The sequence below is a fragment of the Artibeus jamaicensis genome, unplaced genomic scaffold (assembly GCF_021234435.1).
Source record: "Artibeus jamaicensis isolate MK-2021 breed Jamaican fruit bat unplaced genomic scaffold, CSHL_Jam_final contig_391, whole genome shotgun sequence".
NCBI classification, from domain to species: domain Eukaryota; kingdom Metazoa; phylum Chordata; class Mammalia; order Chiroptera; family Phyllostomidae; genus Artibeus; species Artibeus jamaicensis.
Window position 1 is genome coordinate 33,071,096 of NW_026521814.1, and position 24,496 is coordinate 33,095,591.

General features: G+C 38.1%; 1 protein-coding gene across 7 annotated transcripts in view; it reads right to left on the reverse strand.

The window, feature by feature from the left end:
* Window positions 1-24,496, reverse strand: part of ALS2 (alsin Rho guanine nucleotide exchange factor ALS2) — a 77,441-nt gene that overhangs the window by 46,609 nt on the left and 6,336 nt on the right. For 6 of the 7 annotated variants that reach the window (XM_053665102.1, XM_053665099.1, XM_053665097.1 and 3 more), the window contains exons 2-7: window positions 19,211-19,286; window positions 16,085-16,239; window positions 12,603-13,540; window positions 6,026-6,383; window positions 3,802-3,970; window positions 2,702-2,798 (exon numbers count right to left, since the gene is read on the reverse strand). In XM_053665102.1, the coding sequence (XP_053521077.1) occupies window positions 2,702-2,798; window positions 3,802-3,970; window positions 6,026-6,383; window positions 12,603-13,540; window positions 16,085-16,239; window positions 19,211-19,230 (1,737 nt within the window). In that variant the 5' untranslated portion in view covers window positions 19,231-19,286. Of the gene's footprint in view, window positions 1-2,701; window positions 2,799-3,801; window positions 3,971-6,025; window positions 6,384-12,602; window positions 13,541-16,015; window positions 16,240-19,210; window positions 19,287-24,496 lie in introns of those variants that run through there. The other variant, XM_053665101.1, reaches the window with a different exon arrangement.

Sequence of the window (24,496 nt, forward strand, 5' to 3'; positions counted from 1 at the left end):
TTTGCTGTAATTGTGAACTGCTTTTTTCCTTGGCATGTTTCCTGCTTTACTTTGTGTATATAAGAAGGCTTGCAATTATGTTTATTTTGTAACCAACCACATTTCTAATCTCTTACTTTTAAGACTTTTAGATGATTTGTCATGTTAATAACAATAAATTATCCATTTCCTTTCTCATATTCATAGTTATTTATTATGCCTGCTATAGTAGTTTTTGGCTAGCCTGCTATATGAAATTTAAAATAATATATTTAATGCATTTAGAAGCCTTCAGTTACTGTTCCTAAAAAGATAAAGGAAATTATTAAGAATCATTATATGTATATATTTAAGAGTAACTTAAAACAACTACTTTTATAAGGAGGGTTTATGTATATAGTCCTGGTGTTAAGTGATTCTGGAGGTCACTTTCAGGTTCCACAATTTATTTTAAAAATCATATTTCATTGATTATGCTATAAGTTGTCCTCTGATTTTTCCCTCTTTGTCCCCCTCAGGCTATTCCCCAACCAATATACCGCCAACCAATATACTGCCCCCCAACTCCCTCAGGCTATTCCCCAACCAGGCAGTTCCTGTCCACGAGTCACACATATAAGTTCTTTGGCTACTCCATTTCCTACACTTTACTTTACATCTCTGTAGCTATTCTGTAACTACCTATTTGTACTTCTTAATCCTCACTCTCCACCCATTATCCCCCATGCCCCTCCCATCTGGCACCCATCAAAACATTCTCCATATCCATGATTCTGTCTCTTTTGTTCTTATTTGCTTAGTTTGTTTTTCAGATTTAATTTTTGATAGATTTGTGTAAATTTCTCTCTTTTTTTTTTTATTCCCTGTAAATCTTCCTGTAATCCCTGTAAATTTTTTTTAATTTCAGTTAGTGTATCCTTTTTTTCTGACTGGACCTTTTTATGCTGCTGAGGTCCTCACTAAGTTCCACGAGCATCCTTATAACCAGTGTTTTGAACCCTACATCTCATAGATTGCTTATCTCTATTTAGTTTAGCTTTTTTTCAGGAGTTTTGATCTGTTCTTCATTTGGGCCATGTTTCTGTCTCATTTTGACAGCCTCTCTGTGTCTGTTTCTATGAATTAGGTAGAGCTGCTTGGACGTCATGTCTTGGTAGTGTGGCCTGATGTAGCAGGTGTCCTGTAGGGTACCAGTGGCACAGCCTCTGCTATTACCCAAGCTGAGTACTAGAGGTATGCACTTCATGTGGGCTAAGTACACCCTCCTCTTGTAGTTAAGCCTTGGTTGCTGTTGGCAGGTCAGTGGAGGGACTTACTTAGGCCAGTTAGCTCCAAGGACTGGCTGTGACCACTGACCACTAATTTCCAACTTCCATGGAGAATCAGCTGTGCAGGGGCAGGGTGGTAGTGATCCAACACGGTCTGCAGCTGTCCACTGGGTACCCTGGCACTGGGGTTTCCCAGGAGGTGCAGGCCAAGGTCAGCCCCGACCTGTGTTTTGCCCAGAGCCACCCCGCCTGAACTATAAAGCACTCTGAGATGGCTGCTACTTGTGGTGGGTCGGCTTGGAGATTCCTAGGTAAAGCCAACCTGTTAATCTAGGTTGACTGCTGCTAGTGCCAGGCCTGGGATTCACTGAAGCCAGCTGTTGCTTGTTGGAGAGGATTTAGAAAATTGTGAAGCATGAGCCATTCACATGGAAAAGCAACTTAGATGGGCCCCTATGCTGGGTGGGGTAGTCTCTAGGGATCTCCAAGGCAGGTCACACAGTGTTAGCCAGGCTGATGTAGTCTCAGATATGGCACCGGCTTACCAGCTCTGTGGCAGGGAGAGTTTAGAAAAGGGGCAATGGCCTCTGGTCACTTTGACACCAGCTATTTCAGATTCTCTCTGTATACCAATGGTCCCTTTAAGCTGCTACCCCAATGCTGGAGCTTAGAGGGAGTCTAGGGAGGTGTGTCAGTGTGTGGGTTCTTTAAGAGAAACTGCTTGGGGTTCCAGCAGTTTTCTTCTACTGACACAAGCACAACTGGTTTTTGCAGTCAGAAGTTGTGGGGACTTGTCTTCCTAGCACTAGAACCCTGGGCTGCAGGGCCTTGTGTGGGGCTGGGACTCCTCACTCCCATAATATCCCTCCTGAATTTTTATTCACCACACGTGGGTGCGGGACCAGCCTATTCCACATCTGTGCCCCTCCTACCAGTGTGGATGGATGTGGTTTCTTTAAGTCCTTCGTTGTCAGACTTCCGTTCTACTTGATTTCTGACATGATGGTTGTTCTATAATTTAACTGAAATTCTGATGCGGTTGTGTAAAGAGACAAGCCATGTCTGCCTATGCAGTCATCTTACCTGGAAGAACCAGGTCCCGCAATTTTAAGAGAGAAAAATGCCTTTGTTTTCTTTTTTTAGTGTCTTACTTATGGAAAATTTTGAGTTGTTTTTACATGAAAGCACATTATAGAAAGATTCTTGGACAGGCAGACCAGTGTTTAATCCAAACTCTACTATCACATGTGTGACTTTAGACAAGTTACATAATTTCTCTAAACCTTCCTGTAAAATGGAAACACGGCTATGCAACATAAAAAAAACACTGGAAAGATCAAGTGAAATATGGGATTGTTGCCTGACACACAGCAGATATTCAATAAACACTGTTTAATCTTGTTATTCAGGTCTTCCATGAAATTTAGGTAAGCTTTCAATAGTTTGCCTCCTACCTGGGATTTTGCAGTAAGTGCAAGAGAATGGTAACCACCTGCCTCCAGATGGATTACTTCTTTCCCATCCAGACATTTCACACACAATGGTTGAAGCCTTAAAGAAAAGCACACGCACACAAACTCAAAGCATTTGCAGAAAGAATCAAGACTTTTCTCAAATTATACAGTAAATGCTTTTAATAATAAACATTTCAAAAGAAAACAGTGAAATAAAAATGATGGATATATGTTCAAGCTACTCCTAAATGGAACTAATTTTGGATGGTTTTAATGTTTGTCTTTCAATCACTAATTAACCATCATGATTCAGAACATGGTAAGAATCACATAACTTCTAAATGAGTCCTGTGGTAGAGAGACTACTTACGACGCAATGAAATACAACCATCGGGAGGAGTTAAGTCTTTTTTTTTTTAATGCCACAGTTGCCTACACTCTGCTAAGAATAGACATTAACTGACTGTTTTAGATAATCATTCAATTTATACAACTTCACAAATGTCTAATTTGTTAATATCATAAGAGTTCCCCTTAAACAACAGTTTTTCCCTGAGGTATGTGGACAGACATGGTTTAATATTATAATTACAGCTGTTTTGGCAGCAGCTGAGAAATATCTTTGAGGCTAAAACAATGTTGGTTCCTTCCTTATAAGTTAAAAATTTGAATCATTCAATGAAATGCAACCTTATCCCAAACATGCTTTTCTGTTTCAAGATGAATATACAGGTTGGGGCAAAAGTAGGTTTGTACAATTGTGTACAAACTGAATACACAAAACACAGTTTATTTTTGCATTATTCTCTTAATTACTGTATTATTTTCTTATACAAACAACTGTAATCCCACTTTTGCCCCACCCTGTACATCGAAGATAGGATGGAAAGGTACACCATGGATATTTAAGTCCTTTATTGCTAGGAACAAACTCAAGACTAAGAAGACAGCTGTTTTTTAAATCAGAGTTAATAGTTCATAATAAAATTCTGAATTAGAAGAGACCACATTTGCTCTATGATGAAATAAAGATTTGGAGACCTTCGCAGGAGACAGGTTACTTAAGTCACTCCCTGACAGTGAATACTGGCAGCACTCACCGAGGCAGAACATCGCCATGGCCCAGCTGCCCTTCCTTCCCTTTTCCCCAAGTCCACACCTCTGTTCTCAGAGAAGGCAGGAGTGCATCTGCTTCTCCACTGTAGGTAGGAGTTAGAACCACTGTCCGTGTTTTCACCCGTGCAGCTTTTCTTAGCAGCCTGGGGGAAACTGAAACAAACCAGAGACAGGGTGAGGGAGCCGATGAGGGAGGGGGAGGGGAGGAGAAAGAAATATCATTTTGATAAACTATTGATTTTCAAAGAAACACACTAACATGGTTTTATGAAGCATATTCTATATGCTCTCTGCAAAAATAGTCAAATAAGTTTGGCAAATGCTGCCTATTACACTCTATCCTCCACTACCAGCTTGTAAAGTCACACATACATTTACATACTAAAGGGACCGACAAGTCCTGAGATTAAAAGCCCTGCTTATATCTGTCTAATTCAGGTCCCTTCCAAACATTTGTCCATAGAACCCTATTCTGTATGACATTTCTGTGTAACAAAAATCAATATTCCACATTTGTGATAAAAAACATCTCAAAGATAAAATGCTAGAGAACTTTTAAGAATAAGAAAATTTTGGCACAAGATTCTCCTTCAGACTTAATACAATTCATGGGCTTTCTTTATACATATATACTCAAATTAATAAAGGCTATGGGTTTTATGCATAGATGAAAATCTAGTGGCAATGAGAATTAGGAGGCAGGGTAACTTAAGTGTTCAGTGGCACAAGAAAGTGTAATGACTTGAGCAAGAAGTGTAGAAAAAAGGACAGAGAAGAAAAGGTAAATTTTATTATGATATAGGAGCTTTGACCAAAGTGGTGCAAACCAGGGGCTGGTAAACTGTAGCCAGTGAGTCAAACACAGCCCAATGCTTATTTTTGTAAATAAGGTTTTATTGAAATATGCCTTTGATCATTCATTATCTATCATCTCTGGCTGCTTTTAAGCAACAACAGCAAAGTTAAGTAATTATAACAGAGACTATGTAAATTGGCTGCAAATCATATGGAAGGACAGATAAAGTGCTTCTCAGATAAGATCAAATTCAAGAAGTTCATCATCACCAAGCCCTTATTATATGAAATGTTAAAGGGACTTACCTAAGAAAAAGAAGACAAAAAAGATGAACAGTGAAAGGACAGCAAACTCACAGTTATTAACAACCACACCTTAAAACAAAAGCAAACTAAGAGGATAGCTAGATCAGGAGTGAACCATAGAAATGAAGATCACATGAAGAGTTAGCAATAGGGGAGTGGGAGAAGGAGAAGGGAGGAGAAGGTACAGAAAATAAGTAGCAGAGACAGTAGATAGAAAATAGATGGGGGGGGCAAGAATAGTAGGGGAAATATAGAATCTAAAGAACTTGAGACACGTGGTCATAAACTAAAGGGGGAGAATGGTGGGGGGGGTGTGCATGGTGGGGGGGAATGAAGGGCGGAAATAGAACTGTAATGGCATAATCAATAAAATATATTTTAAAAAGTCATAAAATATATCTCTTAACTCTTTACAGAAAAAGTTTGCCAACTCCTAGTCAAATGCAGTACTTCTCAAACTTGAAAGCACACACTAGTCACCTGGGGATGTTGTTCTAATGCATATTCTGATTCATTAGGTTTGAAGAGGAAGGAGCCTGACATCCCGCATTTCTAACAAATTCCCAGATGCTACTGAAATTGCTGGTGTGCAGGACACATTTTGAGAAGCAGAAGTCTAGATGACTAAGATTCCTAAATTGACTGAGAAATGTAGGACCAAATGCACAATATTCTTAATATTCCAAGCATTTATTGCTAGTGGTTTCAAAAAATGAAGTTTTTCTCTTATTGATGCTTAAAGTTATCTTTACTTTTAGGTCAAATACATAACTATGCATATATCCCAGGGTCACATCTGCAACCTCACCTACCTGGATTATAGGCCCCAACTAGGAAATAAGGAAGCCATTGCTACATTCCAGAACAAAATAAGGCTCATAATACAGTTCATAAGCAGGAGTACATCATAAAAAAGTTAGGTTCTCAACTTATTTCTAGAGCACACAAATATGTAACTTTCTTTTAAAACCATCATTAAATAAATTTTGACATTTCAATGTCAGCTTTAGCAATTTGGAAAGCTAATTTATAATAATACAGTATGTGATGTCAGGAGCATCTTGGATTCAGCACAAGACAGTTCACAAAACCTGGCTATTTCCTTACCTTGTGACAGCAATCCAGGGAGGGAGAGTCTTCGGCTGCCTCCCTCTGATTCTTCTTCTCTGATATCCACAAGACTGGAACTTTTCTTTCCTTGCATTGATTCCTGTTTAACCTGTTCTTCTCTGCTATCCTTCAGACCTTCTGGTCCTATGGAACCACTGCCTGCCTGAGCTCCAGGTTCACAAGGGGCTGTATTATAAAAGTTCATAACTTTCTTAAGAGACAAGGCCCCAGCTTCATATGTAGCAGCCACTCGCACACCAACAGCAGACGCACATGAGACCACCAGGCTGTTTAGGGCTGAAGTGCTTGTGGTTGGTGGGCTGTGAAGACTGGGAATTGCTTCTTCTACAAGAGGCTAAAATACATACACATAAAAAAAGTATATAAAAATATGATCCCTTATACAATAGCAATCAGTAAAAAATGTTTAACACCCATCACTATTTGCACATACAAGAACGTATGTAATATAAAAGTCTCATTATCTCCAACTTAAACATATTGCTCTCTTGATCATCGATTTGACATTATATGAAAATGAACCCTGGCTGGTGTAGCTCAGTGGATTGAGCGCAGGCCTGCGAACCAAAGAATCACGGTTCGATTCCCAATCAGGGCACATGCCTGGGCTGCAGGCCAGTTGCCAGCAGGAAATGAACAAGAGACAACCATACATTGATATTTCTCTCCCTCTCTCCTTCCCTTCCCCTCCAAAGATAAATAAATAAAATCTAAAAAAAAAATGAGTACACAAAATACAGTTCCTTTTTAGTGTTATATTTTTCTATGGTATTTAAAAACAAGCCTCAGCTACTTTCATAAAATTACGCAGAGTAAAAAGGGACAAGAGAAAAAAGGTGTGAAAAACATCATCTTTAATATGAAGTACACTGTGACAGCCCTGAACACAAGGTTGAAAGATGAAAGTTTTATTATCTATCACTTTTATGAAAATTTATATAGAATGCTAAGAAATATCAGGGAAAAATTGTATGTTTTTTAAAAAGCTTTTCCTGCCCTGACTGGTGTGGCTCAGTAGATTGAACATAGGCCTGCGAACCAAAGGGTCACGGGTTCTATGCACACTTGGGGCACATGCCTGGGTTGCCAGCCAGGTCCCTGGTGGGGGATGCATGAGAGGCAACCACAGATTGATGTTTTTCTCCCTCCCTTCCCTCCTCTCTAAAAATAAATACAATATTTTAAAAAATAAAATAAAAAAGCTTTTCCTCAAATATTTTATAAATATAAATTTAGATACAACATATATAGGCAGAAAAATAAGTTATACCTCTGGCCTATCAGCCCCTAAATTATGCTCTTAGTTTATTTAGTCCTTCTACTATTTCATCAATGAGTTATTTTCCATGACCCAGGGGCCAAGTAAACTGAAGTTATTACTTTTGCTCTCACTACGGCAAAGAGTAAATGTGGTAGGTTAATAATTAAACACTTGGAACCAATGTTCTTTGTGTTATTCATTGCTATATTATAATGTCAAACTAAAGTTTTCTAATATCTTAATGAAAAATCAGTCGAAATTTACTGTGAACTGTCAAGCACCATTATTTATTAAAAAGTACCTAAATAATTATATACAAAAAGCTTTGACTTACCAGCTCAGGTCACAGTAAACAATTTGTTTCCTATGCTACCCTAAGGTCAAAGGATATATACACATTCCTTAATTTATCCTGAACTAAAAACCAAACCAAAAAAATTTTTTTAACATTGGCTTTTGATGTTTAAAAAAATCCTTACCCAAGGGCTTTTTTTTTTTTTTTTTCCATTTTAGATATAGAGGAAGGGAGAGAGAAGCATCAATGTGAGAGAGAAACATCGACTGGGTGCCTTCTCTGATGGGCCTGACCAGGAACTACCTGAGTATATGTCCTGCCTGGGAATCAATCCTCAGCCTTTGGGTCTATGAAACAATGCTCCAACCAACTGAGCCGCAGTTGGCTAGGGTGGCTTGTGATTATCTTAAAGGAAATAACTACTGTTGAGTAGCACAGTGCTTGACAGATAGTCAATACATTTGTTGAATTAAATACTAAATTCAAGACAGCTATTTCTGTGCAAGTGAGTCATTAAAATACAGCATAGAGCAAAAGTAGGTTTACAATGGCTAGGATGCAAAAAACAGCTTATTCTTGTATTATTATTTATTAATTACTGTATTATTTTCCATGCAAACAACTGTAAACCTACTTTTGGCAATCCTGTATTTAACAAATAAATGTTCCATTTAAAACAAAAGTTCAATATAAAGCCTGTAACACAGTACCCATGATATTGTTCACAAGAACCAGCATCACTATTTCTACCTTTTGTTTACCAAGGCACCTAACAGAGGCAGCAATGGCATTTAGGGGTGACTACTTTAGGATGTTCTTACCATTAAGTAAAAAAAAGTCACAAAATTCTATCTTACATAAACTTTGAACTATTGTTTTTAAGAGGCTCCTCTGCTTAATTATATTTAACAATACATAAATAAACAACAAAAAAAACAGGTAGCAATGTTGATGAAAGACCTAATTTTAGGAGTGCCTGTCCACCAATAATGAAATTCAACAGTGAAAAATAAGCTTCATTGACAAATATTTTAGTTTATTTCACAAAAGACAGAAGCTCTTTCAGTTATATCTGGCCAAAGGAGAAAAAAAATTGTCCTAGAAGTAGCCATATAACACACACACTATTTGCAAAAATTGAATTAAATGTAGTATAAACACCTTGCCAAAACTAGCACAGGTGGGAGATTTTTCCAAAATGGCAGCCTAGGTAAACATGCCTTGCCTCCTCACACAACTACATCAAGAACCACCATCACTCAGAACTGTTAGAAATCGAGCCGAATGGAAGTCCACAACTACAGAATTAAAGAAGAAACCACATCCATCCACACTGGTAGGAAGGGGGGAGACTCAGAGACCCAGAGGTGCAGAGACACAGAATGGGCTGATCCCACACCAACATGTGGTGGATAACAATCAGGAGGGATATCTTGGGAATGAGGGATTCCAGTGCCAGGAAGGTTAAGTCCCCATAACTTCTGGTGGTAAAAACCAGTGGGGATTGAGTGAGTAGAAGAAATTATATATTCCCAAGCAGTTCCTCTTAAAGGGCCCATGCACAGACTTACCCAGACTCACTCAATCCTATGAGCCTCAGCACCAGGCAGGTAGCTTGAAAGGCACCAGTGGCATATGGGGAGGAACTGCAGTGTCTGGCGTCAGGCAGAGAGCTGGGAGACAGCTTTCTGCCAGACAGAACTGCTAGCAGAGGCCACTGTTCCTTTTCTGAGCCTCCCCCACAGAGCCATAGAGCAGCAGGCACCATATCTGAGAATCCAGCCATCTGACTCACACTGTTTACCCCCCCTTGTGATTCCTTGTCACTCTGTGCCACCCAACTTACCCCAAGAGTCTGGGCCCACCCAAACTCTTAACTGTCACTTTTCCATATGAATGCCTCATACTTCAGATCTTCCTAAAGCCTTTCAAACAATCACCAGCTGACCTCAAACAGCCAAGACTGAAATCAAAGATTTGGAGCATGAAGAAGCAAAAACAACCAATCAGAAAGAAGAAAAGCAAGAAAAAAGAATCCAAAAAAATAATGATACTGTAAGGAGCCTCTGGGACAACTTCAAGCACACCAACACTGACATCATAAGGATGATGGAAGGAGAAGAAAAAGAGCAAGACATGCAAAAACGTTCTGAAAAAATAATGAAAGACAATTTCCCTAATTTGGTGAAGGAACTAGAAATACAAGTCCAGGAAGCACAGAGAGTCCTAAATAAGATGGATGCAAAAAGGCCCACTCCAAGACACATCATAATTAAAACGCCAAAGGTTAAAGATAAAGAAAGAATCTTAAAAGCAGTAAGAGAAAGGCAATTAGTTACCTATAAAGAAATTCCCATAAGACTGTCAGCTGATTTCTCAAAAAAAATTTGCAGGCTACATGGAAGTGACAATAAAAATTCAAAGTCATACAAAGCAGGGACCTACAGCCAGGACTGCTCTACCCAGCAAAGCTATCATTTAGAATTGAAGGGCTGATAAAGAGCTTCCCAGACAAGAAAAACTAAAGGAGTCCACCATCACCTAACCATTATTATATGAAATGTTAAAGGGTCTTATTTAAGAAAAAGAAGATGATCAAAACTATGAACAATAAAATGGCAATAAATACATATCAATCAATGATTGAATTTAAAAAAACAAAAAGAACAGAAACAAAAGCATACATGCAGAAATGTTTTGATGGTTGCCAGAGGGCAGTGAGGGTCTGGAGGGAAAGAGTAAAGAGGTGAAGGGATTAAGAAGCACAAATTGGTAGTTACAGAACAGCCATGGGGTTGTACGGTACAGTATAGGAAATGGAGTAGCCAAAGAATTTATACGCATGACCAACGAACATGAACGAAGGTATGGGGATTGCCTAAGAGAGTGGAGGGTGCTGGGTGGAGGGGGGCAACACGAAAGAAACTGGGATAACTTCAATAACATAACCAATAAAAAATAATTAAAATAAAATTAAATTAAAACATTAAAAAATTGCTGTCTAAATAAAAAGAAAAACTAGCACAGGTAGCAAAAACTTTAAATGTTTAACAAAAACAGAGAAAAATGCAGTTTCAATAATGATAATCTAATAATCAAATAAAATATACATGATAATCTTTAACTTCAATTTAATAAATCAGAGAAATGACTTTTTATTTTTTTAATATGTATTTTCTTTTGTTTTAAAGAGTTTGTTTATTTTTAGACAGAAAGCCAAGAAGGGAGAGAAATATCAATGTGTGGATGCCTCTTGTGTGCCCCGCACTGGAGACCCGATCCACAACCCAGGCATGTGCCCTGACTGGGAATCAAACCAGCAACTCTGGTTTGCAGGCCAGTGCTCAATCCACTGAGCAACACCAGCCAGGGCCAGAGGTATGACTTTTAAAAAGTCAAACTTTTTCATAAACATGTACAAGTCTGGAAATTTTGTACATGCATTACTGCAAAATTATTCTTTTTGTTTGGATTTTTATCATACCTTTCTCCAAACAGCTTATTCTTAATTAAAAAAAAATCAAACATCCATTAGGTTTAATGATTAGACTGTCAAATAAAACTGTTTTTAAGAACACTTCTAAGTCATGTTCTCTTTCTGAGGGAGTAAACAACAGAAATAAACAATCAAAAGCTTTGTCATTTCACAAACCTGAAAAAACACTCCGTTTATGATCAGGTATTTTTATTTTGTTTTGTTTTCTTTTTTCTGTTGTTTTATTATCTGAGAATTTTGGTAAAGCTAAATCAAGAGGCTTACAATAAGAGAAAAAAACATCATTTTAGAACAATTTGTTCTAGTCAGGAGACTAACTCTACTGTATGCCACTGGTAACTTTTCCCCATTTATGACCAGTTTCAAAATGAGAGTAGTTTAAATAAGATAGAGAAAATATTAACTGCCACCATCCCTCCGAACAAAGCCTGGTAAAGACCAAGGTATAACTGAAAAAAACTCAATGTAATGCCAGTAAGGTTTTTCATTTTTAAGTCTTACAACTGAAGGATCCGCTACATAGCAATCTTCTCTGATAATGAAAGACTTTATTCTTCAGAATCTAAAATGTGTACACGTCAGAAGAATTGAAACCAAGGGTCTTCATGACTTTGATTAAATTTAGCTTTAAGTCCTCGTTCTAGAAATTATATTTCTCTCTCTCTTTGTAGAGACCTACCCCTTTCCCTGGATAACCAGCAACCCCTGAAGAAGCCCAGACCTGACTAATGATCACAAGACCTGGCCTCTGGCAGGCTAAAGGTAACATCTTGAGCCAAGTTATGTTCCAGGTCCTGAGCCCTAATGTGGAACCACCCCCTGGCTACTTTCCCATGAGACTAGACAGAAGAACACCAGAAGAGACCTCAGAACTGTTCTCAAGATCTGAAAAAATTATTTACTACTCTTATCACACTTCTGACCAACCAGCTCCCAGCATGACCCTGAACTGCCAAACCCATGGTGTCTTGTGATTTGGCCCTGAATAACCTACATGCCATCATCGAGGAGCTCCAGCTTTGGATCATTAGCTTCCTGTTCTCCTGAATGGTGCCATTCATAATAAACGAGCCAATATGTCTCCACTACAGTTCTCAGTGTTTAATGTTTGGCTTTGCTGGCACCAGGTGGTCTAACTCGTTCAGTACTATAACAGAATCTTTGTTAAACTATTCAAGGGCCCACCAATAAGCAGCACCTTAGTCATGGGGTCGGGGGCGGGGGAGAGAAGTACTAAGGGAAAAAAAAAGAATTTTGCTACTTAGAAAACAAGTTCAGTATGACCTCTTCACACATCATAAAGAATGAGAATTTGAACGTAAAGTGTAATTTGAATTAATCTAGGTTTTTCCTTATCTGGGCTTATTTTATGAGACACATTTATAGACAAATTAAAAAAATAAAAAATGCTACCAAGCCTTAGGCATTCTGAAGTTTCTAAAGAAAAACTCAGATGGTTCAACTCCAGAAATAGCTTTATATTATAAAACTGAGCAGGTACCTGAGATGGCACTGGTTTTTCACTGTCCTCTGAGTTCTCCCCTTTCGACTGATCTGTCAGTTTCTGCATGTACTCATTTACTGCCTGACAGTTGGGGTATGATGGTACATTTCTAGCAGAAGACACTTCCGTTGTTCCCATGATGTCTAGTTGGGAGGAGATGGCATCGCCTCTTGTGGTCTGAACATTTTCCACACTCCCTTTGGTAGCTACAGGCAGATCATTTTCTACAAGAGCATTCTCAAATACTTCTCCTTGGCTGTCAAGGGTTTCAGTGGGGGCGCTGATGGCAGTGCTTGGCTGGTTTTCTGCCTGGGATTCTGACAGGGTCACACCTAATGGGCAACAATGACTGTCTGATATAATCACATGGTCCTCTTTGTCAGTCATGGTAATTAGGAGCTGGCTGCACTGGTTGCATCTTTCTGGGACTGGCTTCAGATCCTGGGAAGGGAGGCATTGTACAAGCGCTAAGCTGTGGAACGCGCCACAGGCAACTTGTAGCACTACACGCCCAGCAAGATGTTCCACCTTTTGCGGCTTTGTCACGGGGAAGGTAGTGGTAATGAGGCCCAACTGACAGCCGGTACCCCATGCCCAAATCTCTCTGCTTATTGACAACGCCAGAGTGTGCTCCTCGCCACATGCCAACTGCAAAATCCTGACTGCTAACAAGGGACTGCCCTCAGAATCAGAAATGCTGACAGGATTAGGTTCTGGAACATACGGCTGGTTAGCTACTGCACACTGGCCAGCGGAGTTCTCTCCCCACATGTACACTACGCCGCCTTCTGTCACTGCTCCACTGTGGAAACTCCCTGCTGCCACAGTAACAGCATATTGCCCAACCAGGGCATTTTCTAGAATGGGGCTACTTGGACAAATTTCTGCTGGTTCACTTCTCCAGGGAAGATTCCCAAAGCTGTAGACTGCACCATCTGAAAGTTAAAACAAAAAGAAAAAAAATGTGGGGGGAGGGAGTTAGTGAATTAATTAGAAATTTTATCAACAAACTTTTAATCCCCTCTAGGTTTAACAAAATAGGATTTTTTAAAAAAATTAATCACAGTATAGACATTAGGTTCAAGCCTATAATATTTCAAATTCATTCATCTTTTTTTTTTAAGATTTTATTTATTTATCTTTAGAGGGGAAGGGAGGGAGAGAGGGAGAGAAACATCAATGTATGGTTGCCTCTCGTGCGTCCCCCGCCAGGAACTGGCCTGCAACCCAGGCATGTGCCCTGACTGGGAATCGAACCATGATCCTCTAGTTCGCAGGCCTGTACTCAATCCACTGAGCTACACCAGCCAGGGCTCATCTTCATTCATCTTTTAGTAAATAACATCTTTTAACATTCTGAAATATAGTGAGAATTTCTACACATTGTAGAATGCTATTTTCAAATGAAGGGTATTGCTCCTTTCCTTCAGCCTCATCCTATAAACTCCAGCAGTGATTGTAGGCTAGTACCAAAGCAGAGTCCAACTGTGCCAAGGCAAAATGATCATGACAAGATAAAATAAGCGGGAGATAAAATTTGTTAATCATAACACACATTTGTTAATATCTACAACATTTGGGACTACTCAGTGAGAACAGCAGAAAATTTATGCAATGGCATAAAAATATTAAGAGGTTCATTTTGGCCAAAATTAAGAAATTAGCCTTATACCTCCAGGTTGTACAGAAAGCACCAGTGTTAATAAGATGTGGCTGCCTTCAGGTTGTGTACCACATGATGTATAATTTGTAAATGTTATATGTAATATACAGTCATCTGCTGCTTAACAACAGGAATACATTCTGAGAAATTTCTCAAGCAATTTTGAAAAAATAGTGAATCAATTAAATGTCCTCAGTGAATTATGAGCTAATGGTCAAATAAAATAGAGACAAAGAAACTTGAAAATTTCTAGCATTCAATCAGTACCATTTTCTCACCCCAAAAAGATAGCGCTGGAGATCTTTTTTCCATTTCAAACTATACACTTCTTTCTGGGAAGATTTTCCCAAATTTTGACACTTAAAAACAGAATAGTAAAATTCCAACACAAACAGTGGTAGGCTATCCATTTTTTAAAAGTTTTCCCTCAGTTGTCCCAGCCTTGTAGGTATGATTCTACATATTTAAAGATAACATATTCTTGAAGGTTCCTAAATATCTTACTGAAGGGCTAATAAAACAATAACAGAATTCCACCTATATATGTTTAAGAACTATGTATCTTAAGCCCATAGGCAGGTATTAAATATAGTTCACATTTTTAAAATAAGCCTTTTGCCAAACTCTAGCTTAATATAATATATATTCTTACAAGAAAAGTTATTTAATATTTTTAAAGTTTAAAAAATTCATGTTAAGCCTGTAAAACTACCAAGGTCAGATTTAAGCTTTATTTCCCAGAATTTGTCTTCACTTAGTGTCTCCAAGGAAAATAGCAAAGCATCACTGATTACTCAATAAATGCTTACAGAGCAGAAGTTTATAAATCAGTGAAGGTGATGGCAGTTCTGACCCAAATCAAATTCACCACAACTGAGTGCGTAAACTGCCATTAAAATTAAAGCAACTTTCTATATAAATTTCAGTCTATATTTCTATCTGTTATAGATTTATAGATTTTATTATTAGCAGTTCCTATGAGCTGTTATTTATACCTGGAAAAACTACTGAGACAGTATAACCAAGTGGCTTAAAAGGCAGGCTTTGAAATTAAGACTTTGGGTTCCAATCCTGACTCTGACATTCTAATGTATAGCTAGCTGTGATTACAGAATTATTTAACCTCCCTGACCTTCAGCCTCCTCATCTGTGAAGTGGGGATAATAATCGTAGTTAATGAAGACTCGAAGACATAATAAAGTGCTTGGTGCAGTGGATGGCACATAAAATTGTTTAATAGACATTAGCTATTATTAGTATTATTATTCCGGTACATTTAATGAACAAAGGTATAGCAAAAGAGTCTCTGGATAGGTAATCTTGCAAAAAAGTTAATTTTTCATGTACTTGTTACTATACAATTGAAAAACTATCCTTCTCCCTTTTATTCTTAGTATGATATTATCTTAAATATAAAAACTAATCTGCCCTGGCTGGTGTAGCTCAGTGGATTGAGCATGGGATGTGAACCAAAGGGTGGCTAGTTCGATTCCCAGTCAGGGCACATGCTTGGGTTGCGGGCCAGGTCCCTAATGGGGGCCACATAAGAGGCAACCACACATTAATGTTTCTGTCTCTTTTTCTCCCTCCTTTCCCCTCTGTCTAAAAATAAATAAATAAAATCTTTTTTAAAATTTAAAAAACTAATCTGATTTCTGATTTAGGTAATAAGAACATATTTCAAAAACCAAAAGAATATAAGCTCCAGCAAAGTTCATTAAAAACGCCCATCCAGTAACTCTCTTACCTGCTCTTAAACACTCAGGCATTTGTTAAGAGTTTCAGACAGTATTTGTTAAGCCATTCTTTCCAATACCTTCAGTCAGAAGAACTCCGTGTTTCACTCCGAGGGCTGCCTGAAGAACTGTCTTTTCTCCCCAGCCTGGCAGTCTCTCTGGTGTCACAGAACAGGATCCTGCCTGCCAGACACGGACCAGGCCTCTTTCTTTGGATCCTTCTGCCTCTGTTGAGCTACAAACATCAAGAAAAATTGCTTACATGTTCCTACAATTCAGAGTTGTATTTTTTGTTCTTAGTATTTTCCTGAAATTTGTACCTTTTACCAGCACAATAGGAGACTGGGTCGGATAATTTAGCATCTATTTTATGCTTTGGTTATGACACAGGAGTGGAGACAAAACTAGTTATATAAACAGTGATAATCTAAACCCACATATTAATTTATCTTTATCTAAGAAGCAAATAAGACTTCCGCCAAGATGGAGGTTTAGCTGGATGTGCCTGCCTCCTCACACAACCAAGTTTAGGGACAACTAAATATTAGCATCACAAAACACAACCAGAACACGGAAAACTGAACTTTTCGGAAGTCCGCTAACAACAAATTCTTCAGCCTGACCGGTAAGGTGCGAAACCAGTGTCCGGTGAGGACTTACAAAGGAGGGCTCGGTCGGACCGGCGCGGAATCGGCGCGCGAATCCAGTTACGCGGGTTCCAAACCCAGGATTGGACCTGGTGAGCGGCAGCAGCGGCGGCGGCGGCCATTTCCCGCTCTGACCACACCCCCACATACAGCGTCACAACCCAGCGACCTGGGACTCCAAGGCGCCGCTTGTCCCACTTAAAGGGCCAGAACAGACCAAAAATGTCGCAGGCAGAACTCAAAGCCCCAGAGATAAATCTAAATGACGAAGAAATAGCAAAACTCTCAGATGCACAGTTTAAAACACTGGTCATCACCTTTCTCACAGATTTGGTGGATTACAGCCACAAATTAGAGAAACATATGGAGGCTAAATTAAGGGAAATGAATGGAATTCCACAGGAATCCCATAGAGATGAAAAGGAAACTGGGACTCAAATCAATGCAAGGGTCCAGAAGAAAGCAAATAATGGACAAGCAGAAAAGAGTCAAGGAGCAAGAATTCAAAGAAATGAGGAGAGTCTTAGGAACCTCCAGGACATCTTTAAACGCTCCAATATCCGAATTTGGGGTACCAGAAGGGGGAAAGACACAACCACCAGTGGAAAAACTATTTGAACAAATAATAAAAGAAAATTTCCCCAATCTGGCAAAGGAAATAGACTTCCAAGAAATCCAAGAAGCCCAGAGAGTACCAAAAAAGTTGGACTCAAGAAGAAACACACCAAGGCATATTATAATTACATTAGCCAAAATTAAAATGAAGGAAAGAATCCTGGAAGCAGCAAGAGCTAAGGGGACAGTCACCTACAAAGGAGTCCCCATCAGGCTGTCAGCAGATTTCTCAAAGAGACCTTACAGGCAAGAAGGGGCTGGAAAGAAATATTCCAAGTCATGAAATCTAAAAACCTACAACCAAGATTGCTCTACCCAGCAAAACTTTCATTTAGAACGGAAGGACAGATAAGGTGCTTCTCAGATAAGACCAAATTCAAGGAGTTCATCATCACCAAGCCCTTATTATATGAAATGTTAAAGGGACTTATCTAAGAAAAAGAAGATAAAGAAACATGAACAGTGAAAGGACAACAAACCCACAGTTATTAACAACCACACCTAAAACGAAAGCAAACTAAAAGGACAGCTAGAGCAGGAGTGGAAACAGAAATGAAGATCTCAAGGAGGGTTAGCAACAGGGGAATGGGAGGAGGAGAGGGGGGGAGAAGGTACAGAAAACAGGTAGCATAGACAGTAGATAGAAAATAGATGGGGGGGGCAAGAATAGTTTGGGAAATATAGAACCTAAAGGACTTGAGACACATGGACATAAACTAAAGGGGGGTAATGGTGGGGTTGGGGGGGCAGGGTGGAGGGAAATGGAGGGGGGAATAGAACAACTGTAACAGCATAATCAATTCAAAAAAATAAATAAATTTAATTAATAAAAAAATAATAAATAAAAAAAAAAGAAGCAAATAAAACTTGGATTATTTTTTGAAGTTTTATGATTTAGTAGCATAAAAAGTCAAGAATCTAAATTCTTAATATGTTAATTCCTTGTTTAGATATTAATGTTATAACATGGCCCAAGCTGGAATCTTATTTTAAAACTTAGTTTTAAAAGTGGTTAAAAAAGTATTTGATGAGAAAGATAGAAGCAACAGGGATCCATATTTCACTTTATACTGAGTTTAGTGTATAATTGCTATTACCATTTGTTTCAGTTTAATCTTTATTGTATATTTTTTCATTACCATTTAATCCCCTTATACTTCCCTCCCCCATTACAATTTTTAAGAACCAAATTTATAATAGGTACCAATAAAATCCTTCATATTCTTCTCACGTTCTAGCCAAAAAATTCTATCTATCCATCTAATAGCTCTGGTTCAAAGAACACAAAACACGCAGCTGCATAACAATGACCACATCCTAACTGCCTCCCCTTCTAAGAAAAGGGCATATTAAGATACCCTGGGTTTCCATTATATAGAGTTTTTCTATGTGCCACCACTAACAGTACATTTTTTTCATCTTCTTTTTTATAAAACACTGATGTCAATATTTTAATAAGGAGCAAAAACTTTTTTGGTTTTCTTTATTTCATAATACATAGTAATTTTTGCCAAATAACATTTCTCTAAATTATAATTAGGCACAATTATATATAAACCACGGTTTCATGGAAGGGAAGCCACAAACTTAACCTTTCTTTTAAAACATCCATGACCAGTTTTCTAAAGATAGAAGATGATTATAATTAATATGGCTATTTCTAAAAACCTGAAATTGTTTGAGAAAAAATGTTTTCAAAGGCTTTATAATGGAATGAAGATATTGTGTGCCTTGTATAAGCATAAGAAAGGAACTAGCAACAAAGCTGGTCACTAATTAGCTTTATTTTAATATCTTTCTTTACCAATGAACACAAATATCACTCACTATTCCTGCTTAATAACTATCAACAAGACAATTAAAGTGAAAAGAAGCTACACATATGTGGAATTGTTTGTTGTGTTTTCCTAGAAAGATGGGGAAGAAAGAAAAAAAATGTTTTACCTTCTCTTATTTGAGTCCATGAGTCAGTGGGAGCACTCCATCACCAAATCATTTCCTCTTTACAGTAATTAAAGATCTAAATGGTAAAACACAAAGAACAGTAAAAGAATATTGTGCTATTTTATCCCACAGATTAAAAAAAGAGGAAAAAAAAAAAAGGAAGCCCTCTGACAAGTGCACATTCACTGGGCAATAAATATGCAGTGAAACTATTTAAACTATTTCGTATCTTGCCTGCCAAAGAGGAATATCTAGACTGAGCCTGTCCACTGAAGTATAAAAATGCCTGTTGATTGTCCAAAGTAATGTCAAAGGAAGACTAGCTACAAATAAGTTGTACTTTGTCAGGCAACAAACTTTAGTTTGTTTTTATTATTAACGAAGGCGGTTCAATCTGAAAACTCGATGTGTTAAGTTAATTTCATAAACATTGAGGTTACTTTTTAAATGCCTCTGGAATACATGAACATTTAAATACCAATTAAGTAAGAATTCCTAAAATCTCTCCAGTAATGTATTAGATTTAAGTAGTTTTAATTTGTATTTTTCAGAATGCACACAAAAAGTTACATTTTAAAACAGGAATTTTTCCTTTATTAGAACTAGCAGTATTTTCCTAAAATCAACCTCAATTCAAAACCATAATCCAAAGGGAAGAATGAAATATGTTTTAAATCAACCCATGAATAGAAAGGAGCTATATAAAAATTACAGTACAAATATCATGACCCATCAGTTCAGAAATGAAATATTTAATAAAGAGAAACATAAACAGGTAGACAGAAATGCTCAATCCATTTCAACTATGAAATTCTCATATTTAAGGGCAACAAAACTCATGAAAATAAAGGCAGTGAGGTTTTTTTTGTGTGTGAACTACAAAAATACTGGGGCCAAATGTCTGACTTTTCTGCAGAAGATGTAGCATGGTCACTGTGCTCTGGAAACAGCCCATACCAGCAGGAGTGATGTAAGGTCCATCTGTTGACTCCAGGCTGCCTGTGAATTCTTACAGTTTCCCATCTGTATACCTGGAGGAAATTACTCTCCACCTAATACTTGTTTTAGAGTTATTCTGAATCATTCAAAGTTGGATGAAGGGTACTATGTAAACAAAAGATATATCTGAATAGATTTAATAAATGCTTTTAATTTGATAAGTATGATTAAGTGACACTATGTTTTATGTGTGACTGTTATTAACTTTATGTAAAATGTATAGTTCGTGGTATACAGAGAAATTCTGAAGCCATATCTATCTTGTGCTTATCTATCAGAGATCAGGAAGTAACTGTTGCCTTGATTAGAGTTAAACAATACCCAACAGAAACCTGAGAACTCCTCTGGGAGGGTGGGGAAATGCCGGAGGAAGCTTTGCAACTGATTAACTGGATATAAACAGAATTTCGTCCTACTGCCTAACATTCAAAAATGTTGAGAATCTTTTGGGAAACTGCATAAAACAGTTAAACTCTCTTCTCTTTTAGCGCCCTATTCTTTAATACAGTTTTTTTTTTAAGGGGGATTTCACCTTACATCATATGATTTCTCACTACCTCTCATTTTTTTCAAATCCAAAGGGAATTAAAACTCTCCAAACTGTTTTACAACTTTCTTTTGTTACTATGTATAGTAGGCACAACAACTATCCCAACCGTGCCCTTACCCTAAGGCCTACAACTTGTGAATATGTCAGGTTATGTGGCTAAGGGAAGTTATGGTTGCTAGTCAGCTGACCTTGAGATGGGGATATTATCCTGGTTATCCAGGTGGACCCAATGTTAAAAGTGGAAGAGGGTGGCAGAAGGAGAGAAAGAGATGTGATGATAGAAACGGGGTTAGAAAGATGCTACAATTGCCGGTTTCAAGATTGGGCAGGGAGAGGGGAATAAACCCAAGAATGGGAGTGGCCTCTGGAAGGTACAAGGCAAGGAAACAGATGATCTCCTAGAGCCTCCAGGAAAGAGTGCAGCCCTCTGACACCTTCCTTTCAGTCTAGAGACACTTACTGGATAACCTAAGGGAGTGTAAGATAATAAATCTGTATTATATCAAGCCACTAAGTGTGTAATAATCTGTTATAGTAGCAGCAGAAAGCTTGCTAATATACTATCTCATAGATATCTTTCTGTATCAGTTATTATAGATATATCTCATTTTGTTTTAATGGTGTTTAATGTTTGGCTTCTTTCAAGAAATGTCTGCCTGAAACTCCAATAGGACATGAGAAAAAGAGAAAAGACTGCAAAGGAAACATAACTAAGAAAGAATATTGAAGCTAAATATTATGGGAAGCTTATATCATAAAGTTATACCTCACATAAAATTTGTTTTTTTAATATTTTTATGATCCCCTCTCCAAGAAATCTGTAAGACTTGTCTCAACCAGTCAAAAAACATTTAAACTGCCTTTTTGTTCTTTCAGTGCATCATGTTTCCAATTGTTATAAAACTGCCTAACCATGAAGCTTCCTCTGGGGAGACTGCTCCTCAGGTGAGCTTTAAGGTTCTTACTCTACATTCCTTTGGGGGATAGGATCCCTCTACTCCGCTCTGATACAAGATCTGTGTACAGTCAGAAAATGTGGGGTCCTCCTGTGCCTTGCATGGCCTTTCCAGAGATCAATGACATCTGTGAAATGAGCAAAACAGACTACCACCTCCTCCAGGTATTATGATCTATGAGCCACAGAACAAAGCTAGCTTCATTTTTAAAGCACACCACTCTATACTTCAAATTGTTATCTTTCAGAGTGAAATGTAAAGTAATTAAACTTTCAGATGGCACTTTAACACAAAAAGCCAATCTTGATTCTTAAAGAACTGACTCCACTTTGAGATCCTACTGGTACACACCCTACTGCTACATTTAACTGAAAAATGAGCCACCTCATACCTCCAGAAGATATATATGGTTTTAACCCCATGATCTGGGAGTGTCCTAAAAAAAATCTGGTATAGATGTCCTAATTATTACTAGAAAGATACAAACCATGCACATGTCTATAATTCCTTAACCAGAAATCCAAAACACTGAAAGCTACAAGGTTTTTTTTCCCCATAACTCTTTTGGTCATAAAATTTAATCTGATCTGAACTCATCTGATAGCAAAACTTAATCTGAACTAATATGAGGTTATTTAATTTTGACCCCTGTAGTGTGAGTAGTCATATATTTTGCTACAGAAATATTAATATGATTATGAGATAGTATCAAAGGTTCCACGGGAAATGTTATGTGTGGCTTATGTACCATATTAAAAAAACTAAATTTGAATTTCAAAACACAACCTGCCTCAAAGGTTTCAAGAAGGGAACTAGGAACCTGTATTTTAAAATAACAACTATTGTTTTTGGTAGGGGTATCAAACTTTTAACTATTTTATACTTCAATTAGTTTCTTTTATGTACTTTTAACATTGACTTCATCTTGGAGAGTACAATAGGAAGTTGCATTGCTTACAATACATTTTATAAGTGCTTTAATGATTTATTTTAATGGTGACAATTTATATTTGTTTCAAAAGTTTTAAGACAATTCTATGGTAAACATACTTACATAGAAGGTCCAAATTAATTTTGCAAGACTATCCTATACATATTTGAATCATCTTCTCAGTGGAAAAAGGAGGCCTGAGCTTTTTAATTTCAGACAAGGCCTCCAATTTGGTGGGAAGAGTTAAAAGGTGTTTGTCCTAGAACAACTAAAACCTGTGATATATTAGACAGGTGGGGGATAAAGGAAAAGGGGGTATCAAAAATGATCTCTAGCCTTGGCTGGTGTAGCTCATTGAATTGAGTGCAGGCTTGCAAACAGAAAGGTCACTAGTTTGATTCCCGGTCAGGGCACATGCCTGGGTTGTGGGCCAGGTTCCGGTGAGGGGTGTATGAGAGGCAACCAGTGTTTCTCTCTTTTTCTCCTTCCCATCCCCACTCTCTAAAAATAAACTTTTTAAAAAATGATCTCTAAGTTCTGTCTTAAACAACTATGTTTTTTAAGTTGATTTTAGAGAGAGAATAGGAGGGAGAGGGAGACAGACATCTATTTGTTTTCCCACTTATGCATTCATTGGTTGATTCTTGCATTTGTCCTGACCAGGGATCGAGCCCTCAATCTTGGTGTATAGATATGATGCTCTAACCAACTGAGCTACACGCCAGGGCTCTGGCTCGGGCAACTCTATGTTGGTGATACCACTTACAAAAATGGGGAAGAATGAAAGAGAGAGCTTTCTGAAATGGGCATTAAGATTCTGGTAAGACAAAATTTTTTCTCCTTATATTTAAGATGCCTGTGAGAAATCCAAGAGCATATATCAATTGAACAGATGAATATATGGGTATGGAGTTCAGACAAAAAGGTTTCACGTACAGATATAAACTTGAGAAGTCATGTGAATAATATCTGAAACCAAGACAAGGGATAATATCATTGTACTGTGTATTATGAGAAAGGAAAGACAATGGTCAAGCTGTGAGGAACTCCTGAACTTAGGCTGGACAGGATGAGGAATAAGGCAACATGGCTGAAGTGAGAAGTGGCCTGAGAGATGGAAAAAACATGAGCCTGGTGTGGGCACAGAAGTAAAGCAGAGTGATTCCAGCAGGAAGGACTGGTCAATTAGGTCAATGCAGCTGGGATCTCACAGAATGTGAACTGAAAAGTGCCCACTGCGTATGTCAACACAGATACTGTTGCTGAGCATGGACACAGTTTCAGCACATGGGAGAGGACTGAAAATTAGATTAGAGTAGGATGACTATAAATGAGAGGAAAGGACATGAAATTAAAGTTCATGGAGTTGATTCTTGCAAAAAATGTTGAAATGGCAAACAGAACTGAAGCAACAGCTGTAATGTGAAGATCAAAGGTAGGGTTTTTTGTACTTTGGGGGGAAATAATCTAACATGTTTGCAGGACAATAACATTGATCCTAGATGCAAGGGAGGTAAGGACAGAAGGCAGAACCAAGTCCTGGGCAAAGTGAAATAAACATGTGTCCTGGGATTGATCTTTCACAAGAGAAAGGCTCTATACTTTAAAAAGAAAGGAAACAGCTCTGGCTGGTGTGGCTCAGTGGATTGAGTGCCAGCATGAGAACCAAAGGGTTACTGGTTCAATTCCCAGTCAGGGCACATGCCTGGGATGCGGGCCATGTCCCCAGTTGGGGAATGGGTGAGAGGCAACCGCACACTGATGTTTCTCTCCCTCTTTCTCCCTCCCTTCCCCTCTCTCTAAAAATAAATAAAATCTTTAAAAAAAAGGAAGGAAACAGCAGGTGAAGG